The sequence below is a fragment of the Rhinoderma darwinii genome, chromosome 13 (genome assembly GCF_050947455.1).
Source record: "Rhinoderma darwinii isolate aRhiDar2 chromosome 13, aRhiDar2.hap1, whole genome shotgun sequence".
Classification (NCBI taxonomy): domain Eukaryota; kingdom Metazoa; phylum Chordata; class Amphibia; order Anura; family Rhinodermatidae; genus Rhinoderma; species Rhinoderma darwinii.
The window spans coordinates 35,332,552-35,349,721 of record NC_134699.1 but is presented as its reverse complement, the minus strand read 5'-3'; the positions used below and the strand labels follow the sequence as shown (position 1 = coordinate 35,349,721).

The window sequence follows — 17,170 nt, the reverse complement described above, 5'->3', positions numbered from 1 at the left end:
ATTAACGTGCAAAATGGCCCGGTCATTAAGGGGTTAACATAAGTTTTTACTTTAATATGTTCATAAAATAATAAAAATACTGAAAACGCGAATAAGAAACTGCTGAATAAGATACCAACTTCAGTTCTGAATAAGAAACTGGACGAATAAGAAACCAACTTCAGCATCGTCTAGAGGGAAGTGTTTGGCAATACAATAAATGTATTCATAATCTTCCTTCAGTTCAGTGTTTCTTAAAAGTTGGTAACGATGTGATAAACTTGACACATAGACTGAGAGAAATAATGAGCTACAACATAGTCACAAAAAACTACATTTCCCAGGCTGCCTCGCGGTGGCTCATGCTTATTACATACTACTTGTCGCTGTTGGAATGACGTCGAGGTAGCCATTGCGCGTGCGCACAGGCGTGTGAGTCCCTGAAGCTGATGTAAGAGCGGAGACCGGGTGAAGTGGATATACTGTAAAGCACCGTACCGTGTATAGCCTGCTCATCTTTATACCACAGCCGAGGAAGTACCGAGAGTCGACGCCATCATGTCCGGGGACGAGGTGAGAACAGGCGGAAACACGAGGGCGCAGGACACGTGCGTTGCCGGTTGAGGAAGGGGAGGCCTGAGCCTCGCGGCATGGCATATAGTTTGCCGGCTGGCTGTGCGCTCCCCTCTTCCGGCAGGTGGATGATGCTTATACAGGACGGGGTTGTGTAACGGGGTCTCTTGGAGGTGTTGAGGCCGCCCAGTCGCCTGGTGTATAATACGTGGGGTTCCTCCTGTACTATCCTCCTCCGGTCTTTATATTTAACACTTGAGGTGCTGGTCTAATTTCTATCCCCATCTAATGCCATGGATAGTAATTGATCCTATTGGAAACTGTCCTGTATGAATGAGAACAGATCATTAAAGCTTTTTCCGATAATCATTGTTTATCACCTATCCACATGATATGTGATATCTGATCGGTGGGGGCCCGACTGCTGGGAACCCCACCGATCATGAGAACGGGCTTACCATGCTGCCCTGTAGGAATAGAGCAGTACTGCGCATGTTCCACCACCGCTCCATTCACTTTCTATGGCACTGCTGGAAGAGTGCGCGGTTCAGTTCCAAGGCAACGACACCATGCCGCAAGCTACTTCATAAGGAGCATGCAGGAGGGGCTTGTCGTGGCCACTTTCTGGTTTAGTGCATGACATCACACTTTTCTGCTGTATTTTCTAGTCCTATTGCTCCAGATAAGTCAGCCCTGATTATTTTGGCCCTGTTCACATTACTTTTTTTGTTTACATTTAGGAAAGCTCCTGACGTACACTCTGAACCTGTCCATAGCGCTCCGTCCTCAGACCTTTGTCCTCTCGGCCTGTCTGTCCGTTATGTTAGTTTACCACAAAAATGTTTTATGCGTTTAACGGAAGCTTTTTTTTTTTTTTTACTTGACTGCTTGATGGAATTTGCTCTGCTATTCTATTCTGTGGAGTCCAGAAAAAAGTATATGCCGTCCGTCACATGCATCTGTCAATAGCTTAGTTTGACATATCCATTAAACGGATACCATTCTGGGTCAGAATGAATACCTAACAGTGGCACTAGTCACCCATAGGCTTTAATAGAATCTGTTTCATGGATACGTCATGAAAAGGGTCAGGGGAGTTCATGACGTATCCGTTAAACAGGTTCCATTATAGCCAATGGGTGACTGATGCCATTGTTAGACATCTGTCACAGCCTCCATTTAACATATGGGTCAGGAGCTTTTTCCAGTTTATACGTCAAACATAGGCCAGAAAATCCCAATAACCAGTGAATTAAGATGTATCGTCACTTCTGGAAATGTTTTGGCATATGTGTTAAACTGTTGGCAAAAAGATTGTTTGTATGGCATCTGTGTTCTTTTCATTCCCCATACGTGTATAAGAATCTGCTGTACATCATACGTGTTCTCTCAATATAGAGGAGATAAGACGTCACCACTTAAAGGGGTTGTCCACTTTTGAAAAACAATACAGCAATACCTATTAAATATTTATTAATGTATTTTTTAAATATACTTAGTCTCAAAGTTGCAGATGTCTTCTAATTCCGTCTAGTGTCACGTGACTCCGCCACTGCTTTTCTGTTCCGCTGACGTTTCGCTCTGTCTTCTTCAATCCTGACTTCCGGGCGAGCTCCTCTTCCGGTCTTCTTGCTTCTTCTCTTCCGAATGATGTTGTCTTCTCCTTGCGCCTACGCATGCGCAATAACCTACAATATTTTGGGCATGCGCATTGAAAGCAATTTGATATTGCATTAACAGTAAGTTCATTGCGCCTGTGTTCGTGGCATCCTAAGACAACTCAGTACACGTCCCGTTGTTTCTTTGATTACACCTTAATGTGAGCACTATTTTATTTTCATTCATGTAACCCCTCAGTGCCCGCGCGCCACCCAAAGATGGTATCCACAGTAATAATGGCACTGAGGGATAACCTAAATGAAAATAAAATCGTGCTCGCATTGACGTAATTTGAGAGAATGGGGCAGGTATTGAGGCTGTAGACCAATAGTTTGCCTCGAACACAGGTACAATAAACAGACTTTTAGGCTATGTTCACACGGAGTATTTTGGGGGAGGAATATCTGCCTCAAAATTCCGTTTGGAACTTTGAGGCAGATATTCCTCTCCCTGCACGCCGATTTTCGCGGCAATTATCGCGCCGTTTTTCGCCCGCTGACATTGAGCGCCGCGTGCATAAAACAGCGAGAAATACACTTTCTCCTGCCTCCTATTGAAGTCAATGGGAGGTCAGAGGCGGAAGCGCCCGAAGATAGGGCATGTCGCTTCTTTTTCCCGCGAGGCAGTTTTACTGCTCGCGGGAAAAAGACGCCGACGCCTCCCATTGAAATCAATGGGAGGCGTTCTCGTGCCGTTTCTGCCGAGTTTTGCGACGCGGTTTCCGCGTCAAAAAACTCGGCAAAATACCCCGTGTGAACATAGCCTTAATGCGACTTGTGAAATGAGATTTCTTGCGTTGCACATATGCAAAATATTGTAAACAAACCACAATATAAACATTACAGCGTAAAGCTGATTTAAATGTATAAAGTTGTTTAAACTATAGTCAGGGGACAATAAAATCACAAGGCAGCAGCATTGCAATGATTTAAACAAAAAAAAAAATAGTGGAAGCCTCTGAGTTCTAAGGAAACAAAGTACTGAATGGGTTAAAATCCATCCGGTTATAATTAATTTATAGGGGCATTCCCATCTGATAATGTTATTGCTATGATATGCCATATCATTTTGATCGGTAGCGGTCCAACCACTCGGACCCCTACCACTCCCATTAACAAAGGGTCCGAAGTCCCTTTGGCTTAGTCCCTCCCTGTACATCGGCACTCCTGGTCACCCACTGTGCAAGGAAATGGAACACTGCCCCATTCAAGTGAAGAGAAAATCTGTGATGAAGCAGCAGTGCCTTCTCATTCTGAAGATCCGTGGGGGCCCGGCAGTCAGGCCCCTCCTCATCAGTAAATTATGGCATATCCAAGTGATAAGCTGTCACTTAAAGAGGCTCTGTCACCAGATTTTGCAACCCCTATCTGCTATTGCAGCAGATCGGCGCTGCAATGTAGATTACAGTAACGTTTTTATTTTTTAAAAACGAGCATTTTTGGCCAAGTTATGACCATTTTTATATTTATGCAAATGAGACTTGCAAAAGTCCAAGTGGGCGTGTTTAAAGTAAAAGTCCAAGTGGGCGTGTATTATGTGCGTACATCGGGGCGTTTTTACTACTTTTACTAGCTGGGCGTTCTGACGAGAAGTATCATCCACTTCTCTTCAGAACACCCAGCTTCTGGCAGTGCAGACACAGCCGTGTTCTCGAGAGATCACGCTGTGTCGTCACTCACAGGTCCTGCATCGTGTCGGCCACATCGGCACCAGAGGCTACAGTTGATTCTGCAGCAGCATCAGAGTTTGCAGGTAAGTAGCTACATCGACTTACCTGCAAACGCCAATGCTGCTGCAGAATCAACTGTAGCCTCTGGTGCCGATGTGTCCTCGCTCGTCTGACACGATGCAGGACCTGTGAGTGACGTCACAGCGTGATCTCTCGAGAACACGGCTGTGTCTGCACTGCCAGAAGCTGGGCGTTCTGAAGAGAAGTGGATGATACTTCTCGTCAGAACGCCCAGCTAGTAAAAGTAGTAAAAACGCCCCGATGTACACACATAATACACGCCCACTTGGACTTTTACTTTAAACACGCCCACTTGGACTTTTGCAAGCCTCATTTGCATAAATATAAAAATGGTCATAACTTGGCCAAAAATGCTCGTTTTTTTTAAATAAAAACGTTACTGTAATCTACATTGCAGCGCCGATCTGCTGCAATAGCAGATAGGGGTTGCAAAATCTGGTGACAGAGCCTCTTTAATATAGTGGATGTCCTAAATTTAACTAACCAATTAACCCACAAATTGTTGTGTAACCAACTCAATGTATAACTCCTACAAATATCCTTCCACTTTGGAATGGTCACAAAAACAGTCCCTGTTCAGTTTTTTTTGCAGGCAGAAACAAATCTAAGGCCCTGTTCACACAGAGTTTTTTTGACGAGTTTTTTGACGTGGAAACCGCACCAAAAAACTCCTCAAAAACCGCCCGAAAATGCCTCCCATTGATTTCAATGGGAGTTGGACGAGTTTTTTTACTGCGAGTAAAAAAACTGCGTCGCGGTAAAAAGAAGCGTCATGACCCATCTTGAGGCGGTTTCCGCCTCCAAAACCCCATTTCAATCAGTCAGAAAGAGGAAAAAAAAACCTTGACGAGTGTTTTGATGAGTTTTTGTCAAACCACTGCAAAAACCTACTGGAGCAGTTTTTGCAGGAGGAATTTTCCTCCTGCAAAAAACTCAGTGTGAACACAGCCTAATACCAGGACCATGGGCAAAAAAACGCTCAAACAAGCGCCGCAGGTTTTTTCTCCCCCCCCCCCCCCCCTCCCATTGATTTTAATGGAAGGTCAGAGGTGGAAACTGGGTCAAGAAAGGACCGCCTCTGCCTCCTATTGAAATCAATGGGGGGGGGGGGGTTCAGAAAAACTCAACAGGGCCTAGTGAAAAACTTTTTTTTGGCCATTTCCTATGAAAGTTTTTTTCTTTTGCAGGTATTCTATCCGCACAGTTTGACTACCGCTTCCCCCAGTGACAATATAGTAGAAGTGGAAGTCTGAAGATCATGGTGACGTCTGTTGCCATGACTACCGCAATGACCGCACTTTTAGCTGCTAGCTCAATCCTGCAGGAGAAAAGATGTCAGAGCTAAACATCAGAACTGACATCATATCCAAAGTCACTGTGCGCTTGGTGACCAGTGCCCGATAAATTCCTATTCACTCACATTTACGCCAGCAATATAATAATTCTTTACCTTTATTTACCTTCCCCAATGTACTTCACTATGACTTTGAAGCTGTATGACAATTTAAAGTTCTGTTCACATTTGCGCTGGATTTGACAGAAGAGCTATTTTTCCCATTGAAATGACGGACACGACGACGGAACCTTGACGGACCCCATTGTCCATCATGGCTTCTGTTGTAAATGGAAGCCACAACCCAGATGTGAACAGAGTCTAAGGCTACATTCACACGAGCGTATCAGATTCACGAGCGTGAAAAACTGGTCCGTGTGTGTTGTATTATGCGTCAGTGTGCTTTGCGAGTGGCATGCGTTATTCACGCACTCGCAAAGCACATACATTTTTTGAAATTATTTTCAATTGAATTGAAGCGCAAATCACGCACCACACACGGATGTTCATCGGTGTGCGGTGTGTGGTTTTCATGCACCTATTGACTTCAATCGGCGGGTAGGTGCGTGAATACGCGCCAATATAGGACATGCAGTGAGTTTCATGCAATGGACTCTCGCTGCGTGAGAATTCCTGCATGTGTGAACGGCCCCTTTGAAATCAATGGGTCCATGTGCTGCGTGTGATTTCCATGCGTTATTCACGTTGGTCTTAATGAGCTCTTAGTAATGGGAACAGTCATCGTTTTTCTGGTCTCGATGTGTTTGATCGGTCACGTCCACCTTTTACTTTATTGTGCTGCAGATTTTGTTTGCATACGTATAGGTGTGTGGCCGCTGGGTTATACCGTGTATTGTGGAACTTGTTTTTGTGCTTTGTGTTCTATACATATTGAAATTTAGAGAAGGGAATACTTTATGCCATGTTCTTTATTTGCTTGGATTTTGGCCTTCACTGCACAATATTAACCCCTTAACGCACCATGACGTAACTGTACGTCAAGGTGAGCAGTAAGTTTGCGCACCTTGACGTACAGTTACGTCAGTGCTTTGACAGTTAACCGCCGCGCGGCGCTACACCGCAGCGGCGGTTAACTGTGCAGGGTGTCTGCCCTGCATTCCCCGTTGCCGATCAGCGGCCCATCGCCGCTGATATCGGCCGTTAACCCCTTAATTTCGGCGCTCGATTTTGAACGTCACAATTAAGGTGTTTAGCGCCGATCGGCAGCCCCCACGTGAAATCACGGGGGCTGGCGATCGTACCCATGGCAACCGGACGCCAGATAATTGCTTCCGGGTTGCCATGTACAGAAGCCTATGAGGACCACCCCGAGGGTGGTCGTCGTAGGCTTCCTGTCAGAGTGACTGTGACGTCACACTGACAGTTGGAATGCATTATACTACGTGTGTAGTGTAATGTATTCCAGCAGCGATCAGAGCTGCAAGTCTAAGTGTCCCCTAGTGGGACAAGTGAAAAAAGTAAAAAAAGAATAAAAATGTTTTAAAAAAAATGTAAAAATAAAAGTTATAAGTGATATAATAGGAAAAAAAAGCAGTTCTTGTTTATAAGTCTTTTATTATAGGAAAAAGAATACGTAAAAAAAATGTACACACATTTGGTATCACCGCGTTCGTAACGACCCCAACTATAAAACTATAATATTATTTTTCCCGCACGGTGAACACCGCAAAAAAAATAAACGAAAAATAATGCCAGAATCACTATTTTTTTCTTCACCACCCCTCACAAAGTATGTAATAAAAAGTGATCAAAAAGTCGCATGTACGCCAAAATAGTACCGATACAAACTACAACCCGTCCCGCAAAAAACAAGCCATTACAGAAGCTTTTTTGACTGAAAAATAAAAAAGTTATGGCTCTCAGAATACAGTGACACAAAAAATAATTTATTTTCTAAATAAGTGATTTTATTGCGCAAACGCTGCAAAACATAAAAAAAACCTATATACATATGGTATCGCCGTAACCGTACCGACCCGCAGAATAAAATATAATGGTCATTTATAGCCCAGGGTAAACGCCGTAAAAAATAAATAAAAATCATTGTCAGAATTGATGGTTTTTGGTCACCTGGCTTGCTGAAAAATGGAATAAAAAGTGATCAACAAAATCGCATGTACCCCAAAATGGTACCAATGAAAATTACAGATTGTCCCGCAACAAATAAGCCCTCACGCAGCTCCGGTGGTGAAAAAATAAAAAAAGTTCCGGCTCTCAGATTATGGCGATGCAAAATGTGCAGAGCGTTCCAAAAGCGGATAGGATCGGGTGCAATTTATAAGTGCGACACTGGCCACATATCTGTGGATTATTTATTTACCGCATTATTATACCCTCTTATTATGCCCCGGATGTACTCTGCCCAGCCTACATTTGCCCCCACATTATAAACTGAAATACCAGCAAAACGCCAGAGCTACTACCAAGCAAAATCTGCGCTCCAAATGGCGTCTCTCCCTTCTGAACCCTACAGCGTGCCCAAACAGCAGTTTACGTCCACCGATATGGCATCGCCATACCCGGGAGAACCCTGTTAATGTTATGTGGTATTTGTGGCACAAACTGGGCACAACATATAGTGCACTAAAATGACACATCAGTGGAAAATTTTAATTTTCACTCTGTACCATCCGCTGCGCATTAAACCCTTCGCGCACCATGACTTAATAGCATGTCGTGGTGTGGGGGGTGATATATGGAGCATCTCACGCGCTGAGCCCGCGCCATACGCTGCAGGTGTCAGCTGTGTATTACAGCTGATACCCGGGACTAACGGACAGAAACCGTGATCGCGCTGTTACAGGAGCCTGTAAAAATCACAATATACTGCAATACATTAGTATTGCAGTGTATTCTACCAGTGATCTAATGATTGCTGGTTCAAGTCTTCTAGGGGGACTAATAAAACATGTAAAAACAAAAAGTAAATAGTTATTAGTGGAAAAAATGAAATAAATATTTAAAGTCCAAAAAGAAACCCTTTTCAAATTTTTTTCTCTAAAGTAATGTAAAAAAAATACACAAAATTGGTATCGCTGCGTCCGTAAACGTCCAAGCTATTACAATATACCATTATTGAACTCGCACGGTGAACGCCGTGAAAAATAAAGAATTTTAAACAGCAAAATCGCAGTTTTTTGGTCACCCTGGCTCTACCAAAAAATTTAATAAAAAGTCTTATGTACCAAAAAATGGTACCAATAAAAACTATTGGTCGTCCTGCAAAAAATATGCCCTCACACCGCTCTATTGACGGAAAAATAAAAAAGTTGTGGCTCTCGGAAAGCGGGGAGGAAAAACGAAAAAGCAAAACATGAATATGTTCGTAAAGGGTTAATTACTTTCTAATGAAAGAACATTTATGACCACATGTGGGGTATTGCCGTACTCGGGAGAAATTGCTTTACAAATGTTGGGGTGCATTTTCTCCGTTATCCTTTGTGAAATTGAAAAAATTCAACATTTTAGTGGAAATAATGTTGATATTAATTTCACGGCCTAATTCTAATAAATTCTGCAAAAGACGTGTGGGGCCTAAATGTTCACTATACCCCTAGATAGATTCCTTAAAGGCATGGTGTTGCCCTAAAAACATGTATTTTTTTTAAAAATTAAACATTTAGTGTGTGGGTGATTAAACATTGTTCAAATTTTTATTTTTTTTTTTGGCACGAGCCATGTAATATTATAAATTATTTCTAATTTATAATACTACCCATTTTTGGCCACTAGATGGGGCTGTTCCCAAAATTGCAGCATTGCAACATTGGGTTAAAAGCCCTCGCTCTAGTGAGCTCTCAGCATCCCCCCCTCCTTTATCCTGGCTAGTGCCGGGATAAACGAGGGGTTTGAAAGGTTTAACCTGCTACACTGCGTGTCGCCATTTTTTGAGGTAACCCACAGTGTAGTAGGTTTACATATAGTAGTAAACACACACAAACACTAACATACATTGAAATCTCTTACCTGCTCCTGCCGCCGCGGCTCCCTCTGGCCCGTCCGCTCCGTTTGCTGCCGCTGTTCCATGTGCACAAGTCCGGAAGCCGCGACCGGAAGTAGTAATATTACAGTCCGGCCGCGACTTCCGGTCCACAGGAAAATGGCGCCGGACGGCGCCAATTTCGAATAGGACTGTGTGGGAGCGGCGCATGCGCAGTTCCCACACAGACGCCGTACACGGCAGTCAATGGGACGGGAGCCGTTCGCAGTCCCTATGGGACTGTGGCTGCCGTACTCCATGTCTGTGTGTGTCGTTAATCGACACACACAGAAATGGAACAAAAAATGGCAGCCCCCATAGGGAAGAAAAAGTGTAAAAATAAGAAAAAGTAAAACACAAACACACAAATGAATAAAAACGTTTTTATTAAAGCACTAACATCTTTAACATATAAAAAAAATTATTTGCCATGACACTGTTCCTTTAAGTGGTGTAGTTTCCCAAATGGGGTTACTTTTGGGGGGCTTCCACTGTTTTGGTCTCTCAGGGGCTTTGCAAATTTGACATGACACCCAAAAACTATTCCAGCTAAATTTGTGCTCCAAAAGCCAAATGGTGCCCCTTCCCTTCTAAGCCCCGGTGTGAGTCCAAACAGCAGTTTATTACCACATATGGGGTATTTACGTAATCAGAAGAAATTGTTTTACAAATGTTGGGGCGCTTTTTCTCCTTTATTCCTTGTAAAAATTAAAAATGGCTACCTTTTTTCAGAAAAAAAAGTTGATTTTTACCTTTACAGACTAATTCCAATGAATTTAGCAAAACAACTGTGGGGTCAAAATGCTAACTTTACCCCTAGAAAAATTCCTTGAGGGGTGTAGCTTCCAAAATGGGGTCACTTTTGGGGGGTTTCCGCTGTTTTCATCCCTCCAGTGCATTGCAAACGCGACACGGCACTGAAAACTATTCCAGCTAAATCAGAAATCCAAAATCCAAATGGTGCTCCTTCTCTTCTGAGGCCTGCTGTGGGTCCAAACAGCAATTTATTACCACATATGGGGTATTGCTATAATCGGAAGAAATTGCTTTACATATGTTGGTGTGTTTTTTCTACTTTATTCCTTGTAAAAATTTAACATTTCTACGTTTTTTCACAAAAAAAGTAGATTTTCATCTTCACATACTAATTCAAATAAATTTAGCAAAAAAACTGAGTTCAAAATGCTAACTATACCCCTAGATAAATTCCCTGAGGGGTGTAGTTTCCAAAATGGGGTCACTTTTTGGGGGTCTTTATAGTTTTGGTACCACAAGACCTCTTCAAACCTGACATGGTACCTAAAATATATTCTAAAAAAAGGAGGCCCCAAAATCCACTAGGTGCTCCTTTGCTTCTGAGGCCTGTGTTTCAGTCCATTATCATACTAGAGCCACATGTGGGATATTTCTAAAAACTGCAGAATCTGGGTAATAAATATTGAGTTGCATTTCTTGGGTAAAACCTTCAGTGGTACAGAAAAAATGTATTACAAATGAATTTTCAAAGAAAAAAAATGAAATTTGTAAATTTCACCTCTACTTTGCTTTAATTCCTGTGAAAAGCCTAAAGGGTTAAAACACTTTCTGAATGCTGGTTTGAATACTTTGATGGGTGCAGTTTTCAAAATGGGGTGACTTCTGGGGACTTTCTAATATATAAGGCCCTCAAAGTCACTTCAGAACTGAACTGGTCCCTGAAAAAATAGCCTTTTGAAATTTTCTTGAAAATGTGAGAAATTGCTGCTAAAGTGCTAAGCCTTGTAACGTCCTAGAAAAATAAAAGAATGTTCAAAAAACGACGCAAACATAAAGTAGACATATGGGAAATATAAACTAGTAAGTATTTTGTGTGGTATTACTATCTGTTTTACAAGCAGATACATTTAAATTTAGAAAAATGCTAATTTTTGCTAATTTTCTCTAAATCTTGGCTAATTTTCTCTAAATCTTGGCGTCTCTTACAAATAAATATTGAATTTAATGACGAAATTTTTCCAGTATCATAAAGTACAACATGTCACGAGAAAACAATCTTAGAATCGCTTGGATAGGCAAAAGCATTCTGGAGTTATTACCACTTAAAGTGACACATGTCAGATTTGCAAAAATGGGGCTGGTCCTGAAGGCCAAAACAGGCTTAGACACTAAGGCCTCATTCACACGACAGGGTCCGAGTGCCGGCCGGGAAAATCGGCCGTTTTTGGCCGATTTTCCCCGGCCGGTTTGCATCCGATTTGCATCCGTTCCGTTCCGGGCCGAGTTGCCGTTTTTACCGGCCGATTTGGACCCGATTTGCATCCGTTTTTTTCCCTGTCCGTTTTAAAATCGGATGAATTTCATTTAAATTTGTTGCCACACACAGCCCTTTGTAGATAATGCTACAGCCCCCCTGGTAGGTAATGCCACCCAGCCCCCTGTTGGTTATGCCACCCAGCCCCCTGTTGGTTATGCCACCCAGCCCCCTGTTGGTGATGCCACCCAGCCCCCTGTTGGTGATGCCACCCAGCCCCCTGTTGGTGATGCCACCCAGCCCCCTGTTGGTGATGCCACCCAGCCCCCTGTAGGTGATGCCACCCACCAGCCCCCTGTAGGTGATGCCACCCACCAGCCCCCTGTAGGTGATGCCACCCACCAGCCCCCTGTAGGTGATGCCACCCACCAGCCCCCTGTAGGTGATGCCACCCACCAGCCCCCTGTAGGTGATGCCACCCACCAGCCCCCTGTAGGTGATGCCACCCACCAGCCCCCTGTAGGTGATGCCACCCACCAGCCCCCTGTAGGTGATGCCACCCACCAGCCCCCTGTAGGTGATGCCACCCACCAGCCCCCTGTAGGTGATGCCACCCACCAGCCCCCTGTAGGTGATGCCACCCACCAGCCCCCTGTAGGTGATGCCACCCACCAGCCCCCTGTAGGTGATGCCACCCACCAGCCCCCTGTAGGTGATGCCACCCACCAGCCCCCTGTAGGTGATGCCACCCACCAGCCCCCTGTAGGTGATGCCACCCACCAGCCCCCTGTAGGTGATGCCACCCACCAGCCCCCTGTAGGTGATGCCACCCACCAGCCCCCTGTAGGTGATGCCACCCACCAGCCCCCTGTAGGTGATGCCACCCACCAGCCCCCTGTAGGTGATGCCACCCACCAGCCCCCTGTAGGTGATGCCACCCACCAGCCCCCTGTAGGTGATGCCACCCACCAGCCCCCTGTAGGTGATGCCACCCACCAGCCCCCTGTAGGTGATGCCACCCACCAGCCCCCTGTAGGTGATGCCACCCACCAGCCCCCTGTAGGTGATGCCACCCACCAGCCCCCTGTAGGTGATGCCACCCACCAGCCCCCTGTAGGTGATGCCACCCACCAGCCCCCTGTAGGTGATGCCACCCACCAGCCCCCTGTAGGTGATGCCACCCACCAGCCCCCTGTAGGTGATGCCACCCACCAGCCCCCTGTAGGTGATGCCACCCACCAGCCCCCTGTAGGTGATGCCACCCACCAGCCCCCTGTAGGTGATGCCACCCACCAGCCCCCTGTAGGTGATGCCACCCACCAGCCCCCTGTAGGTGATGCCACCCACCAGCCCCCTGTAGGTGATGCCACCCACCAGCCCCCTGTAGGTGATGCCACCCACCAGCCCCCTGTAGGTGATGCCACCCACCTGCCCCCTGTAGGTGATGCCACCCACCTGCCCCCTGTAGGTGATGCCACCCACCTGCCCCCTGTAGGTGATGCCACCCACCTGCCCCCTGTAGGTGATGCCACCCACCTGCCCCCTGTAGGTGATGCCACCCACCTGCCCCCTGTAGGTGATGCCACCCACCTGCCCCCTGTAGGTGATGCCACCCACCTGCCCCCTGTAGGTGATGCCACCCACCTGCCCCCTGTAGGTGATGCCACCCACCTGCCCCCTGTAGGTGATGCCACCCACCTGCCCCCTGTAGGTGATGCCACCCACCTGCCCCCTGTAGGTGATGCCACCCACCTGCCCCCTGTAGGTGATGCCACCCACCTGCCCCCTGTAGGTGATGCCACCCACCTGCCCCCTGTAGGTGATGCCACCCACCTGCCCCCTGTAGGTGATGCCACCCACCTGCCCCCTGTAGGTGATGCCACCCACCTGCCCCCTGTAGGTGATGCCACCCACCTGCCCCCTGTAGGTGATGCCACCCACCTGCCCCCTGTAGGTGATGCCACCCACCTGCCCCCTGTAGGTGATGCCACCCACCTGCCCCCTGTAGGTGATGCCACCCACCTGCCCCCTGTAGGTGATGCCACCCACCTGCCCCCTGTAGGTGATGCCACCCACCTGCCCCCTGTAGGTGATGCCACCCACCTGCCCCCTGTAGGTGATGCCACCCACCTGCCCCCTGTAGGTGATGCCACCCACCTGCCCCCTGTAGGTGATGCCACCCACCTGCCCCCTGTAGGTGATGCCACCCACCTGCCCCCTGTAGGTGATGCCACCCACCTGCCCCCTGTAGGTGATGCCACCCACCTGCCCCCTGTAGGTGATGCCACCCACCTGCCCCCTGTAGGTGATGCCACCCACCTGCCCCCTGTAGGTGATGCCACCCACCTGCCCCCTGTAGGTGATGCCACCCACCTGCCCCCTGTAGGTGATGCCACCCACCTGCCCCCTGTAGGTGATGCCACCCACCTGCCCCCTGTAGGTGATGCCACCCACCTGCCCCCTGTAGGTGATGCCACCCACCTGCCCCCTGTAGGTGATGCCACCCACCTGCCCCCTGTAGGTGATGCCACCCACCTGCCCCCTGTAGGTGATGCCACCCACCTGCCCCCTGTAGGTGATGCCACCCACCTGCCCCCTGTAGGTGATGCCACCCACCTGCCCCCTGTAGGTGATGCCACCCACCTGCCCCCTGTAGGTGATGCCACCCACCTGCCCCCTGTAGGTGATGCCACCCACCTGCCCCCTGTAGGTGATGCCACCCACCTGCCCCCTGTAGGTGATGCCACCCACCTGCCCCCTGTAGGTGATGCCACCCACCTGCCCCCTGTAGGTGATGCCACCCACCTGCCCCCTGTAGGTGATGCCACCCACCTGCCCCCTGTAGGTGATGCCACCCACCTGCCCCCTGTAGGTGATGCCACCCACCTGCCCCCTGTAGGTGATGCCACCCACCTGCCCCCTGTAGGTGATGCCACCCACCTGCCCCCTGTAGGTGATGCCACCCACCTGCCCCCTGTAGGTGATGCCACCCACCTGCCCCCTGTAGGTGATGCCACCCACCTGCCCCCTGTAGGTGATGCCACCCACCTGCCCCCTGTAGGTGATGCCACCCACCTGCCCCCTGTAGGTGATGCCACCCACCTGCCCCCTGTAGGTGATGCCACCCACCTGCCCCCTGTAGGTGATGCCACCCACCTGCCCCCTGTAGGTGATGCCACCCACCTGCCCCCTGTAGGTGATGCCACCCACCTGCCCCCTGTAGGTGATGCCACCCACCTGCCCCCTGTAGGTGATGCCACCCACCTGCCCCCTGTAGGTGATGCCACCCACCTGCCCCCTGTAGGTGATGCCACCCACCTGCCCCCTGTAGGTGATGCCACCCACCTGCCCCCTGTAGGTGATGCCACCCACCTGCCCCCTGTAGGTGATGCCACCCACCTGCCCCCTGTAGGTGATGCCACCCACCTGCCCCCTGTAGGTGATGCCACCCACCTGCCCCCTGTAGGTGATGCCACCCACCTGCCCCCTGTAGGTGATGCCACCCACCTGCCCCCTGTAGGTGATGCCACCCACCTGCCCCCTGTAGGTGATGCCACCCACCTGCCCCCTGTAGGTGATGCCACCCACCTGCCCCCTGTAGGTGATGCCACCCACCTGCCCCCTGTAGGTGATGCCACCCACCTGCCCCCTGTAGGTGATGCCACCCACCTGCCCCCTGTAGGTGATGCCACCCACCTGCCCCCTGTAGGTGATGCCACCCACCTGCCCCCTGTAGGTGATGCCACCCACCTGCCCCCTGTAGGTGATGCCACCCACCTGCCCCCTGTAGGTGATGCCACCCACCTGCCCCCTGTAGGTGATGCCACCCACCTGCCCCCTGTAGGTGATGCCACCCACCTGCCCCCTGTAGGTGATGCCACCCACCTGCCCCCTGTAGGTGATGCCACCCACCTGCCCCCTGTAGGTGATGCCACCCACCTGCCCCCTGTAGGTGATGCCACCCACCTGCCCCCTGTAGGTGATGCCACCCACCTGCCCCCTGTAGGTGATGCCACCCACCTGCCCCCTGTAGGTGATGCCACCCACCTGCCCCCTGTAGGTGATGCCACCCACCTGCCCCCTGTAGGTGATGCCACCCACCTGCCCCCTGTAGGTGATGCCACCCACCTGCCCCCTGTAGGTGATGCCACCCACCTGCCCCCTGTAGGTGATGCCACCCACCTGCCCCCTGTAGGTGATGCCACCCACCTGCCCCCTGTAGGTGATGCCACCCACCTGCCCCCTGTAGGTGATGCCACCCACCTGCCCCCTGTAGGTGATGCCACCCACCTGCCCCCTGTAGGTGATGCCACCCACCTGCCCCCTGTAGGTGATGCCACCCACCTGCCCCCTGTAGGTGATGCCACCCACCTGCCCCCTGTAGGTGATGCCACCCACCTGCCCCCTGTAGGTGATGCCACCCACCTGCCCCCTGTAGGTGATGCCACCCACCTGCCCCCTGTAGGTGATGCCACCCACCTGCCCCCTGTAGGTGATGCCACCCACCTGCCCCCTGTAGGTGATGCCACCCACCTGCCCCCTGTAGGTGATGCCACCCACCTGCCCCCTGTAGGTGATGCCACCCACCTGCCCCCTGTAGGTGATGCCACCCACCTGCCCCCTGTAGGTGATGCCACCCACCTGCCCCCTGTAGGTGATGCCACCCACCTGCCCCCTGTAGGTGATGCCACCCACCTGCCCCCTGTAGGTGATGCCACCCACCTGCCCCCTGTAGGTGATGCCACCCACCTGCCCCCTGTAGGTGATGCCACCCACCTGCCCCCTGTAGGTGATGCCACCCACCTGCCCCCTGTAGGTGATGCCACCCACCTGCCCCCTGTAGGTGATGCCACCCACCTGCCCCCTGTAGGTGATGCCACCCACCTGCCCCCTGTAGGTGATGCCACCCACCTGCCCCCTGTAGGTGATGCCACCCACCTGCCCCCTGTAGGTGATGCCACCCACCTGCCCCCTGTAGGTGATGCCACCCACCTGCCCCCTGTAGGTGATGCCACCCACCTGCCCCCTGTAGGTGATGCCACCCACCTGCCCCCTGTAGGTGATGCCACCCACCTGCCCCCTGTAGGTGATGCCACCCACCTGCCCCCTGTAGGTGATGCCACCCACCTGCCCCCTGTAGGTGATGCCACCCACCTGCCCCCTGTAGGTGATGCCACCCACCTGCCCCCTGTAGGTGATGCCACCCACCTGCCCCCTGTAGGTGATGCCACCCACCTGCCCCCTGTAGGTGATGCCACCCACCTGCCCCCTGTAGGTGATGCCACCCACCTGCCCCCTGTAGGTGATGCCACCCACCTGCCCCCTGTAGGTGATGCCACCCACCTGCCCCCTGTAGGTGATGCCACCCACCTGCCCCCTGTAGGTGATGCCACCCACCTGCCCCCTGTAGGTGATGCCACCCACCTGCCCCCTGTAGGTGATGCCACCCACCTGCCCCCTGTAGGTGATGCCACCCACCTGCCCCCTGTAGGTGATGCCATCCCCCCTGCCCCCTGTAGGTGACGGCCATCCCCCCTGCCCCCTGTAGGTGACGGCCCATCCCCCCTGCCCCCTGTAGGTGACGGCCCATCCCCCCTGCCCCCTGTAGGTGACGGCCCATCCCCCCTGCCCCCTGTAGGTGACGGC

At 50.3% G+C, this 17,170-nt stretch overlaps 1 protein-coding gene across 3 annotated transcripts in view; it reads left to right on the top strand.

Moving 5' to 3' along the window:
* Positions 1-376: 376 nt before the first annotated feature.
* The window catches only part of EIF2S2 (eukaryotic translation initiation factor 2 subunit beta), a 29,934-nt gene continuing 13,140 nt past the window's right edge, over positions 377-17,170 (top strand). For 2 of the 3 annotated variants that reach the window (XM_075846909.1, XM_075846908.1), the window contains exon 1: positions 377-552. In XM_075846909.1, coding sequence (XP_075703024.1) covers positions 538-552 — 15 coding nt within the window. In that variant the 5' untranslated portion in view covers positions 377-537. Of the gene's footprint in view, positions 553-659; positions 813-17,170 lie in introns of those variants that run through there. The other variant, XM_075846910.1, reaches the window with a different exon arrangement.